Source organism: Canis lupus, unplaced genomic scaffold (assembly GCF_011100685.1).
Source record: "Canis lupus familiaris isolate Mischka breed German Shepherd unplaced genomic scaffold, alternate assembly UU_Cfam_GSD_1.0 chrUn_S2055H2254, whole genome shotgun sequence".
NCBI lineage: Eukaryota > Metazoa > Chordata > Mammalia > Carnivora > Canidae > Canis > Canis lupus.
In genome coordinates this window covers 3,186-19,572 of record NW_023330933.1, presented here as the reverse complement: position 1 = coordinate 19,572, position 16,387 = coordinate 3,186, and the positions used below count along the sequence as shown (strand labels likewise).

At 42.7% G+C, this 16,387-nt stretch overlaps 1 protein-coding gene across 1 annotated transcript in view; it reads left to right on the top strand.

Annotated features, from left to right (window-relative positions):
* The window catches only part of LOC119878909 (adenylate cyclase type 2-like), a 48,464-nt gene extending 32,430 nt beyond the window's left edge, over window positions 1-16,034 (top strand). Inside the window, exons 10-11 of the mRNA XM_038589447.1 lie at window positions 2,671-2,755; window positions 15,918-16,034. Coding sequence (XP_038445375.1) covers window positions 2,671-2,755; window positions 15,918-16,034 — 202 coding nt within the window. The remainder of the gene's footprint in view (window positions 1-2,670; window positions 2,756-15,917) is intronic.
* The last annotated feature ends 353 nt before the right edge of the window (window positions 16,035-16,387 follow it).

Sequence of the window (16,387 nt, the reverse complement as noted above, 5' to 3'; positions counted from 1 at the left end):
CTAATTATATAGAAAACTATCAGAAAGCATAGACCTTAATAATAAACCAAAAGCTCATTCACTGTGAAGATCAACAACCATGAACAGCTTCAAAAGTCTGATGTAGAGAGAAAAGGAAAAGAACATTAAAATCAAGAAAATTATGCTTCAAAAATGGAGACTTTTGAAATTAAAAAAGAATATTATGTAGAATATTTTACATCTGAAAATCTAAATGAAACAGTTTTCCAGGAAAATTATCAAGATTGACTGAAGGAATAGAGACAGTAAACAAGGTAGAAATGTGATTTGTCTACTCCGAAAAACAGAATCTGGATCAGGAATACAACTGAAAGGGCGTAAGTCCTGACCACACCACCTCATAGAGATATGACTTAGACAATTATATCAGCTTCTCTGGGCCACTGTTTCTCCTTGGTAAAACGAGGTAATGATAGTAACTACTATCCATGACTTTTATGATGATTTAGTGGTTTATACATATGAAGCCTTTAGAACAGTACTTGGCAGAAAGTAATCTATCTTCTATCATCACCATCTTGTATCATCATGCCATCACCAGGATCATCATCATGATCACCATCATGGTCACACCATTAATGTCATCACCATCACCCGTCACCATCATCACCTTCATCGTCAACCACCACCATCATCATCAACATTATCACCATCACTATCATCAGACAGTTTTACAGCTGACGTTTACCAAACCTTCTAGAAGAGATCGTTTATGTGTTATTTAAACAGTTTCCGACCAAAGAAAAAGATGTAATGTTTCTGAACTCAGCCTTATGAAGCTGACATTACCTTGAAATCAGAAAGGAACCAGGTCAGCACAGAATCAAAGAAAGCCCATTTGAGCCTCTCCTGTAAAGATGGATGTGAAAGATGGCAAACCCAAATTCAGCAGATGAGTTTACTGTGTCCCTCTTCAGTCACAGGAGTGCCAAGGGGCCTCCATTCTTCTGAGGTGCTGTTTCACACTCCCCTCCCACCACACTGCCTGGCTAAGCAGGAGGCTCCCAGATAATGTGTTGGGGAGATGCGAGACTGGTGGCTTCTGACCAAGGATGGGCTGAGGACTGGAGTGCTGTCTGAAAGCAAGATATTCTTGGAGGGGTGGAGGGGGGCATGTAAGGACATAGGGTGCTTACCCCTCCTGCGCTGTAAGCAGCTCAAAACAAGTACATCTTACTTATCTCTGTCATTACAGCCTTGTATGGGACTAGATATATTTGGTGTATATACATCCTTCTATTACAGACTTAACTGTTACTAAAAAAAATGTGAACAGATGTCATTATCTGGCCAGGTATTTGAAATCACTGTGCATCACCTTAGGAGACAGCTCAGTGCCCAGGGCGTCATCAAGTCAGGCTCAGGTTTTGTTTTGAAGTCAAACTTTTGTTGACTGTTCCTAATAGAGGAGGTATTTGATAGTGTGAGCTGAGTGGAGCCTTCCCATCATGATGGCAATGGGGGTGGGGGGGTTGCTCTGTTCACTGGTTATCTGCTTTGTTTCCTTCCCTGTGGGCTCACAGCTGTGCACACGCATTTCTGAGTTGCTTCTGAGCCTTCTGTGCATCGATATTCAGAGTGTTGATGCTCTGTTCTCTGTACCAGTCCTTCTGTCTCCTCAGTATCTCTGGCCAAACTCATTGACTGGAGGGTCTCTTGCAGTCTGAGATACCACCTGATGTCTCCTTAGATGTCTCATTTGAATTTCAGCTTTGATTATTCATTGTGGTTCGGCTCTTTTAATACCCCTGAACACTTCTCTTCTTGGATTAAATGAGGTTTTAAAGAGGCTTTGAACTTTTTAATGATTTAAAGGATGTCTCTAGACACCCGAGTGGTTCCGTTGGTTAGGCATCCACTTCTCGATTTCGGCTCGGGTCATGGTATCAGGGACGTGAGATCGAGCCCTGCATTGGGCTCTGTGCTCAGTGGGGAATCTGCTTGGGATTCATATTCATATTCTCGCTCTCTCTCGCTCTCTCTCTCAAATAAATAAATAAATATTTAAAAAATAAAAATAAAAAAGGATGTCTCAAAGAGGCATACAATTCTTATAAATGCTCTTATCTACCTTCAACCTGTCAGTAGCAGAATTGTAACTTAATTTTTCACATGATCATAGGAAGAAGTTTGCATGTTCATCAGCTTGGGGTAAGAATGGTCCCTGAAATCTTTAGGGAACCTCAGTAAACATTTAGCTGCATGATTGCTGAGAGAAGGTGAATCTGGCTGGATTGTACTGGGGAGGGTAAGGACTTAGTGTCTCCCTAAGTGAGCAGATGTAAGGAAGGGCCAGGAGGTCTTCAAGGGCAGCAGCTGCCAGGACATCAGTGGCAGGGAAGGGGCCACGTGCAGGCATTGAAGTGCTAGTTGCATAGGAGAGCCAGAAAAGATTATTTTGCTTTCACAATGACCTGGTACTTGTAGGGCAATTTTGGGGAACCAGCAAGTTGACCAGACACAGTCGTGGACACATTGTTCTATGGACGTATTGTTGGTTTTAGCTCCATTTTCATTTCTCAAAAACTGAATGAGGAAAGAAGTCCTCATTAAATTAAGTCCTAATTAAGCCCAAAGTATTACTGATGGCTTTCCAGGATAATGGAAACTACCCCCCACACTAACCTGTTCCTTTTTGTTTCCGGATAGAACATCGATTCTGGGGATCTCCTTTGGAGCTGCATTTCTCCTGCTCGCCTTTATCCTTTTCATCTGCTTTGCTGGACAGCTTTTGGTAGGTACTTCAAATTCGGAACTTACTTGAAAACTGTGCTCTTTGAGTGAAAACTGTTTTTTTGCTGGATGCAGGGGAGCTTGTTGATTTACCCTTTTAAGAGCTACAGGTCCCGGTAAAGCAACATGCACCCTTCATGTCAGCAGCCCAGAATATCAACTGAGGCGGATTGTGCACAGCTAAGACACTAGTTTGAAGATTATTTCAAGTGTTGTATGTCACACCATAAACCTATATTCATGTTTATTTATTTCTGTCATCACGTTGTATCCTCTCTGACTTTTCAGAGTATTTATAGCAGTAAGCACTAGTATAATAGGAGGCTTTTCACATACAAGGGAATTGAAATTTAAACCAATATGTCTTTTATATCCACTTTCAAGACATAAAATTTTGGAACATATGAAAATAGCAAATGTAAAAATACATTTGGTGAGTGTTTTAATTTAAACCAATCACTGCAAGCTGTTATGGTTCAAGTGCTAGTTCAGGATGTAAGAATCAAATCTAAGTGTATTCTTGAGTCAAAGCAAGTAACTCCATGAGAACATCATAAGGAAGCCAACAATGAGATGGAAGTCCAAAAAGATAGTCAGTGCTTTATCTTGTTCATTGGAGATGTGTGGAAACAAGAGAGGTCACCCTGAGCCAGCTCTCAAGCATCAGGTACAGTCTAGTCTGATGGGTTGAAATCTTTTTGCCAAAAAGCATTAAGATTTCAGTGTATGTCTCTGCCTCTCAACAACGGATGCTCTATACCATCTCTGCTGTGTACCTTTGCAAATTAATGTGGGGTTTGTTTGCTATATCATAATTTAGACGTTTCAAATTGGACTGGAAACTCTTCCAAAACTGGCACTGTGGTTTCAGATTTCCTGGAATGCACACACGGCATCTCAGGTTTCTTAAAAATCCCCTGAAAAACTATAGGGTATAAATATGCCCCATGGGAATTGGTTGTCAAGTTTCTAAAATACTTAATATACAAAGAAGTCTGGTTTTCCATGTTCACATGTTCCTTAGGTGGAAAAACACATGGGCTCCACTCTGTTTTCCTGGCCCTCAGAAAACTTCTGCAGCCCCCTTCTCAGGTTTTCAGAAAAGGAGCTATCCTTTGTGGGGTCCCACTGGAAACCCAAGTCCTGTTCGGCTGACGGCAGCTTCTACCATTGTGTCTAACGGGCCCCGTTTCTCATTTTCTGTTCCAAGGAATCCAGTCTTCAGGGTGGGGGGAAACAGTATATTTTTAAGGTTTCAAGCTGACTTTTTCTTTCCACTAAGTTGCTATCGAAAAGAAACAGAGAAGTGGGAGCTGGAAAGAGAATCTCCAGAGCAACTTTGCTGCCTTTGAGAGAATGCTTTTGTCTTATGTAATATCTCTCCTCTCAGCCTGGATAGAATCCCACCAACCTGCCAGGACTCCTCGTCTCTCCCAGGCCCATTCTCTGGTGCTTCCGGGCCGTCAGGATCCCACACCCACGATGCCTGCTTCCTCCCCTTCCCAGGGGCTTCCTAAGACCCTGACACCCACACACCAGATGCAAGGGAGTCTGTAACTCTGCGTTGTCTCAAAGCGCAAAATTTCAGTTCTGGGAATGAATTGGTGCCTGCCTCCCCCTCAAAAGAAGCCTGGATTTTGCCAAAGTGGTCAGGAAGACTAGGCTTGAGGACGTCTTTCTTTCTTTTTTTAAAGATTTTATTTATTTATTCATGAGAGACACAGAGAGAGAGGCAGAGACACAGGCAGAGGGAGAAGCAGGCTCCCTGCGGGGAACCCCATGCCGGACTCAATCCCGGGGATCCCGGGATCACACCCTGAGCCACAGGCAGATGCTCAACCATTGAGCCACCCAGGTGTCCTTAAGGACAGCTTTCTTTCTGAACTTGAATTGGTAGGATCAGTGAATGAGGCTCCCTCCATCCCCACCAGTGGCCAGCTGTAATCCTTGGTCAAGAGGTAACTGGTAAAATTCAAAAAGAAACTCTTCTCATTCCTATAAGAGGTTCTTTGTACTGTGTAAACAATTCTGTAAGGACTTTTTTCTAACCATCAATATCCAACAAATGAAGGCACAACCAGTCTAAAAAGGCTTTCAATGTGCTTTCTATTCTGTCCTCCAAATTCAGTCAAAAGTGAACATGTGTCACAGATAATCCTAGCGGTCATGGAGAAGAATCCTGACATCCTAACTGCTCATTCCCTGACCTCTTGAAACCCTACAATTATATGAAGTGTTACCATGTTTTGCATTTCTCTTTGGATTAAATACTGAGTTTATGAAAGAGTACTTAATATCCCTGAAATATTGATATCCTTCATATCCTTCCATTACCATATGTTAACGTAAATGCCAGAAGCAACACTGTGGTAATATTGCTGGTACTAAACTCCCTGCAGGAAGAATTCAAGTAACATTCTTTGATAAAAGAGGTTGAGAAAACGTAACCCTGGGATGCCTGGGTGGCTCAGTGGTTGAGCGTCTGCCTTTGTCCAGGGCATGATCCTGAAGTCCCAGGATCGAGTACCACTTCTCCGGCTCCCCGCAAGGAGCCTGCTTCTCCCTCTGCCTGTGTCTCTGCCTCTCTCTGTACCTCTCATGAATAAATAAATAAAATCTTTAAAAAGAGAGAGAGAGAGAAAAGATAACTCTAACATTTTCTTCCAAGAGCTTGACTTTTGTCCCATTGTGTTGCACAAAAAGGATCTGCTACTACCTGGTCATTTGGTACAGCGGGATTTGATAAAAAAGTAGAGACACGTTAAGATGGGCAAAAAAATAAGAGTGATCATGAAATGCAGGGTTGTTTTTTTGTTTTGTTCTGTTTCCTTTTGGTAGAAAAATCAGATACTTGTTCAGTCTGATAAAAAGTCTGGGAACTTACTTGTTGCCACTGTTCCTATTATGAGAAGCCCAGAGCGCACCCCTCTCTGCCCCTCGCTCCCGCCCTCACTGCACTAGTGGCTCCCAGCACTACCTCTGCCGCCTGTTGCCTGTTGCCTACTTCACTTCTGTGGGTGGGTCCTGCAACTGCTTGCCTTCTAGAACCTTTTTTCAGAAGCCCACCAGCCCCTGCAGTGGGCGCTTCTGTTGAGTGCTGTGGGACTTAGGATCTGTGCCATATAATTTAGCACTTGATTATGTAACAACTTAGTTGACTCCCCCTCTTTTTTTTTTTTAATTTTTCTGGTGAGTGTGACTGTTGTTTCCCCCTACATAGAGTAGTTTTTTTCTGAGATAAGAATTGTTTCCCACACTGACTTTTGTCTCCCAGTGAATCCAGCAGAATGCTGCCCACAGGAATGCATGTAATAGCATGCGTGGGGGCACCTGGGTGGCTCAGTGGTTGAGCGTCTGTTTTTAGCTCAGGTCAGGATCCCAGGGTCCTGGGATTGAGTCCTGCATTGGGCTCCCTGCAGGGAGCCTGCTTCTCCCTCTGCCTGTGTCTCTGCCTCTCTCTGTGTCTCTCATGAATAAGTAAATAAAATCTTTAAAAAAACAAACAAACAAACAAATCAGGGGATTCCCGGGTGGCTCAGCGGTTCGGAGCCTGCCTTTGGCCCAGGGCATGGTCCTGGAGTCCCAGGATCGAGTCCCGCATCAGGATCCTGGCATGGAGTCTGCTTCTCCCTTTACCTGTGTCTCTGCCTCTCTCTCTCTCTCGTCCTCTCTCTCTCTCTCTCTCTCTCTCTGTCTATCATGAATGAATAAATAAATAAGATAAAAAAAAATAAGCATGCATGAAGGAAGCACTACTGGACTAAAGGCATCTCGGTGAGGCTCCCCTCCACTGTGTGCACTCATCCAGCTCCACGCAGCCCCTCCGCGGCCTCCCCAGCACCACCACCCGGCCAGTTAGGCGTCCCCGAGTGCCACAGGGATCTTCCCTTCTCCAGGTGGCCTGGCGTGGGCACAGGTTCTGCAGGTAGATAGATGTGTGAAGCACTGGTGAGTGGGTGACCATCTTCTTGCCACAGTGAAATGCCTTCTCACCCATGCTTTGATTCTTTGATTCTGATGTGCTTTGAATTGTCTCCTCAGTTTGAAATAACCTCCCGGCCTTCCCAAACCAATTTGGCAGAGCCCACCTTTGTCACCAACTTCCCTCATACCTGCTGGTCGGGCTTCTCATCTTATATTATTTTTTGTGATCCTTTAGATGGAAAGATCACCAGCGAGTTCGCTTCAGCCCTGTTGTGTTCATTGTAGTACTTCCAGCACTTGAAATACAAGATAAATATTTAATCTCCTTAAGCTTGAAGGAACGTTGGGTTGCACCCAAAGGCAGCCTCCTGGCACTGCTGTGCAGAAAATGTCTTGCCCTCATTCTCACCCGGGTTGACTTTTTCTGAATGTGTGGCTCTGAATTCAGCCCCAGCCACCAACCCCTGCTGCCAGCACTGCTGGGCTCCTGGCCACTGGCACCCTGGCCTCTCCTGGGTCCCTACTTGTCAGGTCTCCACAGGCACTGCCGTGTCAGCGCCTTCATGAGGCACTTGCATCTACAGCAGATGCCGGTTAGCATTTCAGATTTGTAAAACTTGAGAGCAGACAGGGAACCCAGAGATAACCTTGTCCAGCCCCACATTTTGTGGATGAGAGATGCCAAACTCTGGAGGTACCGCGTGCTTCAGCAAATTTCCACTCCAGTCACTTAGAGGAAAAGTTTTCCTCCACGATAAAGAATGATCATGATAAAGATCCTCCATGATAAAGAAGGACTTGTAATCTGATTTCTTGATGGTGGAAGTGAAGACTTTGGAGCAGGACCACCAGTTTGAGTGCTGTAAGACCAGCAAAGGTTTCCCTTTCTTGGGTAAGAACCTTCAGAATCCGTGCAAAGGGCCTGTGACAGGCAGGATCCCCACAAATAGCTCTGCGTCTAATCTCATCTCAGTTTACAGATAACCGTATTATATCAAAAATGATTTGCTCTGCTAGGCATTTTATGTATTGTGGCTCATCTCATGAGATCCCTTGGAGGAAATGCCCTTTCTGCAGTTAGTGAAACGGGTGCTCACAGATGGTACACATCCGGCCCTGTAGTATAGCAAGGAGGTTGGAATCAATCCCTAGGACCCTTATGACTAATTGGAAGGTGCCAGCCTGTGTGTGGAGAGTCACCAGCAGGTGACCACGTTCATGGTCGTGGGCATACCTGGCATGGATGTTGCCTTGCAGTGACGGCTAAGTATCCACTGGTCAAAATCACAGAGGTAAGTCAAGACCACCTCACAGAGAGCCACATTTGTATTTCCCTCTGGTCTAGTTTTGATAAACATTATTCAACTTTTGGCCCAATTTATTTAAAACTGGATTCTGGGGAAAGTACAGCTCCATTTTAAAGGAAATTTGATAAGGGATGCCTGGGTGGCTAAGCAGTTGAGCATCTGCCTTTGGCTCAGGGTGTGATCCCGGGATCCTGGGATCGAGTCCCACATCGGGCTCCCTGCAGGGAGCCTGCTTTTCCCTCTGCCTGTGTCTCTGCCTCTCTCTGTATGTCTCTCATGAATAAATAAATAAAATCTTAAAAAAAACAAAGGACATTTGGTAAGATGGGGAGGGGAAAGTTAATTTACAAGTGGATTTAGACTCTAAAATATTCTAGTAAGAAAGCACCTTTCATAATAATACTTTGCAAAATGTTTTCACATATATGAGAATCCTTCAAATAAGAAAATATATTATTTTACTTGATGACCAAAACACTCCAGTTCATACAAGTAGAAACTAAAATGGAGAATAAGTTTACGTTTTCATTACAGGGGGCAATAAATTAATAATGCTTGTCATTATAATATGAGTAATAATAAGTACAGAATTATGGCCAGATTGAATACTAGACTACCTGAGTGGATGTACATCTCTGGAACAAATACAAGAGTGACTCTAACCAAAATACCACAAAGAAAACTACCCCCAAAAGTGTCTCTTAGAACAGGGATGCCAGATACAGCAAATGAAAATGCTAGCACGCATCAGAAGAGACTTCTCAGTGTGTTTGCCCCCTGTTGTGTGTAGCAGAGATTATGTGATGCCAGCCCAGTGACCCTGTTCCCAGCAGGGATGAAGTCTGTCCTGTAGAAGGACATAGTGTGTAGGTCACACACTGGCTGATAGAAAAGCTCTCTACCCTACAGGAGTTTCTTCCCTTGAAGTCTATTTTCTCCAATATCAGTATAATTCTGCAGCGTTTTGTGTTTCGTACTTTCCCAGACTTCTTTTTTTCCTTCTTTGTATTTGACTTTTCCTTGTCAGTATGTGGGTTTTAGGTGTGTCTCTGGTTAAAAAAAAAATCCAGTTGCAAGTTATTTCCTCTGATCTAACAGTCTCTGTCAAGTATACTTGTCAAGTATAACACACTTACGTGCATTATAATTACTATGACAGTCTTATTTTGCTTTTGCTTTTTATTCCAGCATGTATCTTCATTGCTTCTATATATTTTTTCCTCCTCTTCTGTGTCCCCTTGGATCCATGGAATTTATTTATTCTCTTTTATTCCCTATAGTGACTTGGAAGTTATGCATCCTAGTATTTTCTTTTGACTAATTAACTTAAAATGTGTAATGTACACAAGACTAACAGAGCTCATCAATGGCTCCATCTTATTGTTGAAGAATACTGTACTCCAAATCTGATGTTCTTGTTCCATCTTCCATTCCATTCCTGAGTATGAAAGATGAAATAAGATGATCAGATTCTTGATCTGTCATTATGCTGAAGAAGGTAAGATGAGAGCTGGGTAAATAGCCTATAAAACAGCACAGAAAGATAAAGAGTTTGGGTTAAATTTTTCTAAATTTAAACTGCTCTTGTTATTCATTGTTTTCATTGTTGTCATCATTTTTGTTTCAATTTCTCACTTTTCTTCCTGAATATATCATTCCTTCCTCCAGGATTCCATCTCCACATTCCCAAAGGATTGTTCCTTTTCTAACCCTTTGTTTTAAATTTTTTTCTTAAAAAAAAAAAATAAATAAATAAATAAATAAATAAATAAATAAAAATAAATTTTTGTCTTTATTTAAATTCAATTTGCCAACATAAAATATAACATCCAGTGCTCATCACATCATGTGCCCTCCTTAATGCCCATCACTCAGTTACCCCATTCCCTGCCCCCACTTCCCCTCCAGTTACCCTCAGTTTGTTTCCCAGAGTTAAGAGTCTCTCATGTTTGTCTCCCTCTCTGATTTCTTCCCATTCAGTTTTCCCTATTTCCCTTATGGTCCCTTGCACTATTTCCTATATTCCATGTATGAGTGAAACCATATGATAATTGTCTTTCTCTGATTGACTATTTCACTCGGCATAATACCCTTTAGTTCCATCCATGTCAATGTAAATGGTAGGTATGCATCCTTTCTGATGGCTGAGTAATATTCCATCGTATATCTAGACCACATCTTCTCTATCCATTGATCTGTCAAAGGACATCATAGCTCCTTCCACAATTTGGCTATTGTGGATATTGCTGCTGTGAACATTGGGGTGCAGGTGTCCTGGCATTTCACTACATCCTTATCTTTGGAGTAAATCCCCAGCAGTGCAGTTGCTGGGTCGTAGGGTAGCTCTATTTTTAACTCTTCGAGGAACCTCCAAACCTCCAAACCTCTGGAGCAAGAGTGGCTCCACCAGTTCACATTCCCACCAGCAGTGCAAGAGGGTTCCGCTTTCTCCACATCCTCTCCAACATCTGTTGTTTCCTGTCTTATTATTTTAGCCATTCTGACTGGTGTAAAGTGGTATCTCATTGTGGTTTTGATTTATACTTCCCTGATGACAAGGGATGTTGAGCATTTTTTCATGTGTCTGTTGGCCATGTATAGGTTTTCTTTGGAAAAATGTCTGTTCATGTCTTCTGCCCACTTCTTGACTAGATTGTTTTTTGGGTATTGATTTTGATAAGTTCTTTACAGATCTTGGATACTAGCCCTGTATCTGATATGTCATTTTCAAATATCTTCTCTCATTCCATAGGTTGCCTTTAGTTTTGTTGACTGTTTCCTTCTTTTTTAATCCTTTCAGTGAGAGCCTGTGCATCATGTACTCAGCGTTTGTATTTAAAAACTGGCCTGTTCTTTCCTTATTGAGAAAGAGTTTGTGATAATTTTTCTAATACTGTGAAAACATTAGTCCATATTTTCCATATTAACATATCAAGGAGAAATCTATAGTCTAATTGCTGTTTCTTGGTAGGTAATATATCTTCTCTCTGGTTGTTTTATAGATTTGCTCTTTGTTAGTCGTGGGCCAGTGATTTCTGGTGTTGAGGTACAGCTTTACTTTCATTTCCCGTTTGAGAGTCAGGATGTCTCATTAGCCACAGAGCTCGTTTTTTGCTCCAGGTCCACAAAGCTGTTTCTTCCATGGCTCCATGTATTTTGCTTCTTTCCTGGTCTTTCTGTTTTCTTTTTCCTCAAACTTTCGTTACAAGTGTATTGGTTCTTTTTATTATCCTTTCTGTGACTCGAGATTCCTTTAGTGGTTTTTCATCCCTGTCTTTCTGTGCTGTTTTATGAGGTAGTTCCTCAGAGCCATCCTACCCTCTTCAGCATAACTACTGCGTTTTTCAATATCTATATTTTCGTTTTCATCCCTTGAGAGTCTTTGTGGATAGTTTTTAAAATACATCTGTTATTTTCTCTTAAATGCTCATTCATTATTACTCTAATCCACCTTTGATTATTTTAATCTTATTTTGCAGGCTGTTTCAAATTGATATGATATGTGAAGATCCTGTGGTGCTAATTCTACCTTCTGTTGTGTCTGTTGTTTCTTCCTCTTATGGCCTGTTGTCCTATGTAGTTCATAATTTCTTTTTTATTTTGAGGTCATGTTCAGTGGGATTTGTCCTCCATCAGCTAGCAGGAACTCCAAGGACTTTCTCTGGTCTTTGACTCAATAACCCCTCAATTTGAGGTTCACATTATGGAGCATATAACATTTCAAACCCATCACTCGTATTTAGAATTAGAATTTATCATTGGAAGTTTATTGATACTTCCCTGAACTAGTGCATGGAGTTTTTCTAGACTCTACATGGCGGGAACAGTCTCCTGAGGCTTCTGGGGTTTTGTTTGTTTGTGTTTTTTTGTTGTTGTTGTTGAAGTATAATTAACATACAGTGTTGTATTAATTTTGGGTGTACTATATAATGATTCAACAATTCTCTACCCTAGTCAGTGCTCATATGATCCAGTCATTCCAATACTGAAACTTTACCAGAGTAAATGAAAATAATTACTTGAAAAGAGATATGCACCCTGAGGCTTCTGGTTTTATTCAGGGATCTTGGTCTCAGCTGCCCATCCTTTGCAAGACCAAGGCAACATTTTCTTTCCTCCTATGGGCATCAAAAGCCCACCTCCAGGTGTTATAGCTTGCATCCAGTTCCAGAACACTCCTAGGCCAACCTCACATCTTCAGTCCCTTTAGCAGTGAGCACCTGTGTTTCTGGCTGCTGGAAATTTCCCTTTGATTCCATGGTTAAGATAAAGAACATGTTGAGCAAGTATTTGTTGAGTCCCTGCTCTTTGTTCAACACTGTGCTGCTTTGGGAATACAAAGATGGGTATGATAGGGTCACCATCCTCAACCAACTCTCCTTGTGGCCAGATATAACACAATGTGGACAGGCTGTGAGTGCCACACAGTGGATGGATGGCTGAGGAATGTAGTTCACTCAGGGCTTATGGAAGAAACATGTTGATTTTGTAAAATATGATTGATGGAAATAAAGAAGCCTTTCTGCCAGAAATTCAAGTACAATTAAAGAATCAAAGTACACATGGCAGTCTCTGTAGCACTAAATGTTACAAGTAATTATTCCTGCAGCTTGTTGCTGCCATTCAAAAAGACAGTCCTTGGGGAATTAAAATGCCAAACTAGATGTTCCTTCAGGCAAATACACAAAAATGCGTGTTTATGTGATAAACTTAAATGTTTTTTCAGACAAGATTTTAAGATGAGTTTTGTTTTTCTAATACTAAAAATTTGCTACTTCTCGTTAGATTTATAGCTTTTCTAATGTGTTTCATGTTATTAACTTCACTTAATAGAAACACCTACTTCTCTCTACTTCTCTAGATTTTATTTTTGAAAAGGACACTGGGGCGCCTGGGTGGCTCAGTCACTTAAGCATCCAACTCTTGATTTTGGCTCAATAAATGCCAAAATATTCTATGAGACGGGATTATTTATAACCTTTCATGAGGATGGTGCGAATTTTTGACAAACTTATTTTTCCCTCAGAGACTTTACTTGAATACTTCACCCAAAATAGAATACACTGAACCAAATTATCACATCAGGATCCAGGCGGTACTTTTTATTCAGAGCGCAGTAGAATCAGGGGTCTCCTTTTCCTTAATCAGATCCTCCTTTTCTTCTCTGCTCCCCATCGTTGGCATCTGCTGCTCCTGTGAATGTCTCCCCCGACCCCTGCATCGTGGCTCAGGGGGCTCATCTGTGTCACCCACTGTTTCCTTGTCCTTGTCACCAGCAGTGCTTACCAATTTTCATGTTTCATGACAGTTCTCTTCACCTGGCCTCGCCTGTAGTGAAAAGGAGGGGAAATGAGGGGTTTTTTGTTCATATTGATATGGAGCAAAGAGATTTTGGTCCTTAGGGGCGCTGGGTGGCTCAGTGGTTGAGCGTCTGCCTTTGGCTCAGGGCATGATCCTGAGGTCCTGGGATCAAGTCCCATATCAGGCTCCCCACAGGGAGCCTGCTTCTCCCTCTGCCTGTGTCTCTGCCTCTCTCTCTGTGTCCCTCATGAATAAGTAAATAAAATGTAAAAAAAGAGAGAGAGAGAGACTTTTGGTCCCTAAAATGTCTCTGAGAAGTATGATGTTTTCTTCATAAATGTAACAAGAAAGAGCTAAGGATTGTAAGGTCTGCCCCTGGTGCCTGATGTAGCTTTTAACCTCTTAGAAGACCAAGGAGCCAGGTATAACTACCCCATCTTAGAGATGAGGAAGCAGAAGTCAGGGAGGATAGCTAACCTGCAGAAAGCCTCTCAGCTGTAGGGGTTTGATCTTGGGCCACAGGCTGGTTCTTACTGTTCTGACCACCTCTCATTCTGTGTTGTAGGATCTCTTGATTTCACCTCAGGTCATGATCTCAGGGTGCTGGGATCAAGCCCCACATCCGGCTTGTGCTCAATATGGGGTCTCCTCGGGATTTGCTCTCTCCTTTTGCCTCTGTGCACCACCCCCCAACCCCGCTCACACTCTCTCTAAGTAAATAAATAAAATCTTAAAAAAAAACTAGTTTAATTGCTGTATCAGTGTTTAGCATACCGCAATGCTTCCATTAAAGCAGAGAGACAATGTGAAAGAGTTACAGAAATAAAACTGTTTATTCATGCTGTTGAGGCTTTGCTATTTGAGATTTATGGATGTCACACCAGATTTACCATTTTATTAACTAAGTAGTATGAGTCAGAAAGGTACAGTATGTTGGCCTTCTTTTAAAACTTTTGAAATCGTAACCTTTTGGGGGGTGTTTTCAGAACATGTAGCCATCGGGCCACCCCTTTGACATGAAGGTTAAAATATAAATCCCGAAAGAACTTTTATGTAACCCTTGTCCTCTTAGGAGCATCTGTAAATATGTACAGTAACTCCTGGCACAGGCAGTTTGTCATCCACCCCTTAGAACTCTCCCCGTCTCTGTTCCCCCACCACCTTGACACAAGTCCATATCAAAGGGGCTCCTCCCCAGAAAGGTGGCCCCCAGGATGAGGTGAGCTCATCCACTGAAATCCCACAGAGCAGAGTCTGGCCCACTGAAAATGCTGAGGGGACATTGCCCACCATTCTGCAAAAGCCTCAGTCCTTTCTTGGATCCAAAGATCTCTAGCACCCACGCGCATTGGCACGTTATTCGCCATGGCCCAAAGTCAGAAGCAGCACAGTGTCCATCCATGGTTGAATGGCTAAATCAAATGTGGTCTATACATAATGCAGTATTATTCAACCTTATAAAAAGAAAATCTGGTCACATGTGACAACATGGATGAATCTGGAGATGATGCTGAGTGAGATGAGCCGGTCACAATAAGACAAATACTGCGTGACTCCACATTCACGAGGTACCCAGAGTAAGAGACAGAGAACGAGTTGGTGGTTGTCAGAGGCAAGGGGAAGGGAGGAGGGGAGTTCTTCAATGGGTATAGACTTTCCCATGGTGCGAGACCAGAAGTCACAGAGATACACTACACAACCCTGTGAATAGAGGTAACACAACTGAAGGTAACAACTGAACCGCGTACTTAACAATGAAGAGGGAGAATGTTCTGTGATGTGGGGGTTTTTTGTATATTTTTTTTATTGGAGTTCGATTGGCACGTATAATATAACCCCCAGTGCTCATCCGTCAAGTGCCCCCCTCAATGCCTGTTATCCAGTCACCCCGACCCCCCGCCCACCTCCCTTTCCACTACCCCTTGTTTGTTTCCCAGAGTTAGGTGTCTCTCATGTTCTGTCCCCCTCTCTGATATTTCCCACTCATTTTCTCTCCTTTCCCCTATAGTGAAAGGGGTTATAGGGGAAAGGAGAGAAAATGTGTCATGTGTTTTTAAAAATTATGTTAAACACAATTAAAATTTTGGAAAAAAGAGCCTCCCCGAGTGGCAAGAAGCCCCTCGTGGGTGAGATGAGGTAAAGCCACCCCCAGGACACACGCCTCAGAACAATGAAGTGTTGTCTTTGGGGCATCAATCTGCTCTGTGGTCCATTTGTATTCTTAGGACGAGCTACCTGTTGATGTGTTTTCTGCCTGGATCAGCTGAATTTTTGCTTTATCATCACTGGGATCTGAGACCCAACACATCCCCCAGAGTGGTTTAATTAACTGACATATTTTTCCTTTACCAGAGAATTTTTTCTTAAAACATAATTTCAGGTCTATCTAAAAGGACATGCAAACTGTTCTACATTTATCACAGAAGTGTAATTAATTTGTTCTTTATTTGTAACAGTGATGCCAACCTAATTTTAATAAGGTTTGTGACCTGGTATGGGTCCCCCACGGGAGAGCAAAGCCTATTATTTGCTCTGCAAAGAATACTGATGCGTCTGGTGGTTTTAAACATCACAGAGAAACCCAGGGGAGTACATAAACCAGCATGCATTTCCTTTTCTGTCTCCTCCCAGCAATGCAGCAAGAAGGCATCCGCCTCTCTCCTGTGGCTGTTGAAGTCGTCGGGCATCATCGCCGACCGGCCCTGGCCGCGGTCTCCCTCACCGTCCTCACCACGGCCATCATTCTGACCATGGCCGTGTTCAACATGGTGAGTCAGGGCTCCCACCAAGCACAGCCTTCGTAGCTGCCGATGCCTGACTCAGTGGGATTTTCAAACCTCGGCCATAGCTCCACGGTGACACTGGTTACTGCCTATTAAATTCCACATCCAGCTGCTACACCAGCAGCTTCTCGAAGGCAAAGGATGCCTTGTGCAAAGAGAGAGGGCAGTGGCTTCCAGCAGCCTCCCACCTGCTGGCTTATAGAGGTGACACTGAATGTCAGCAGGGGCACTCACCAAAGATAACAGAACCATCTAGATACAGAGAGGGCAGTGGGAGAGGTGGCCTGCTCTGGAGTTTAAAAGGCCCCATCTCAACCC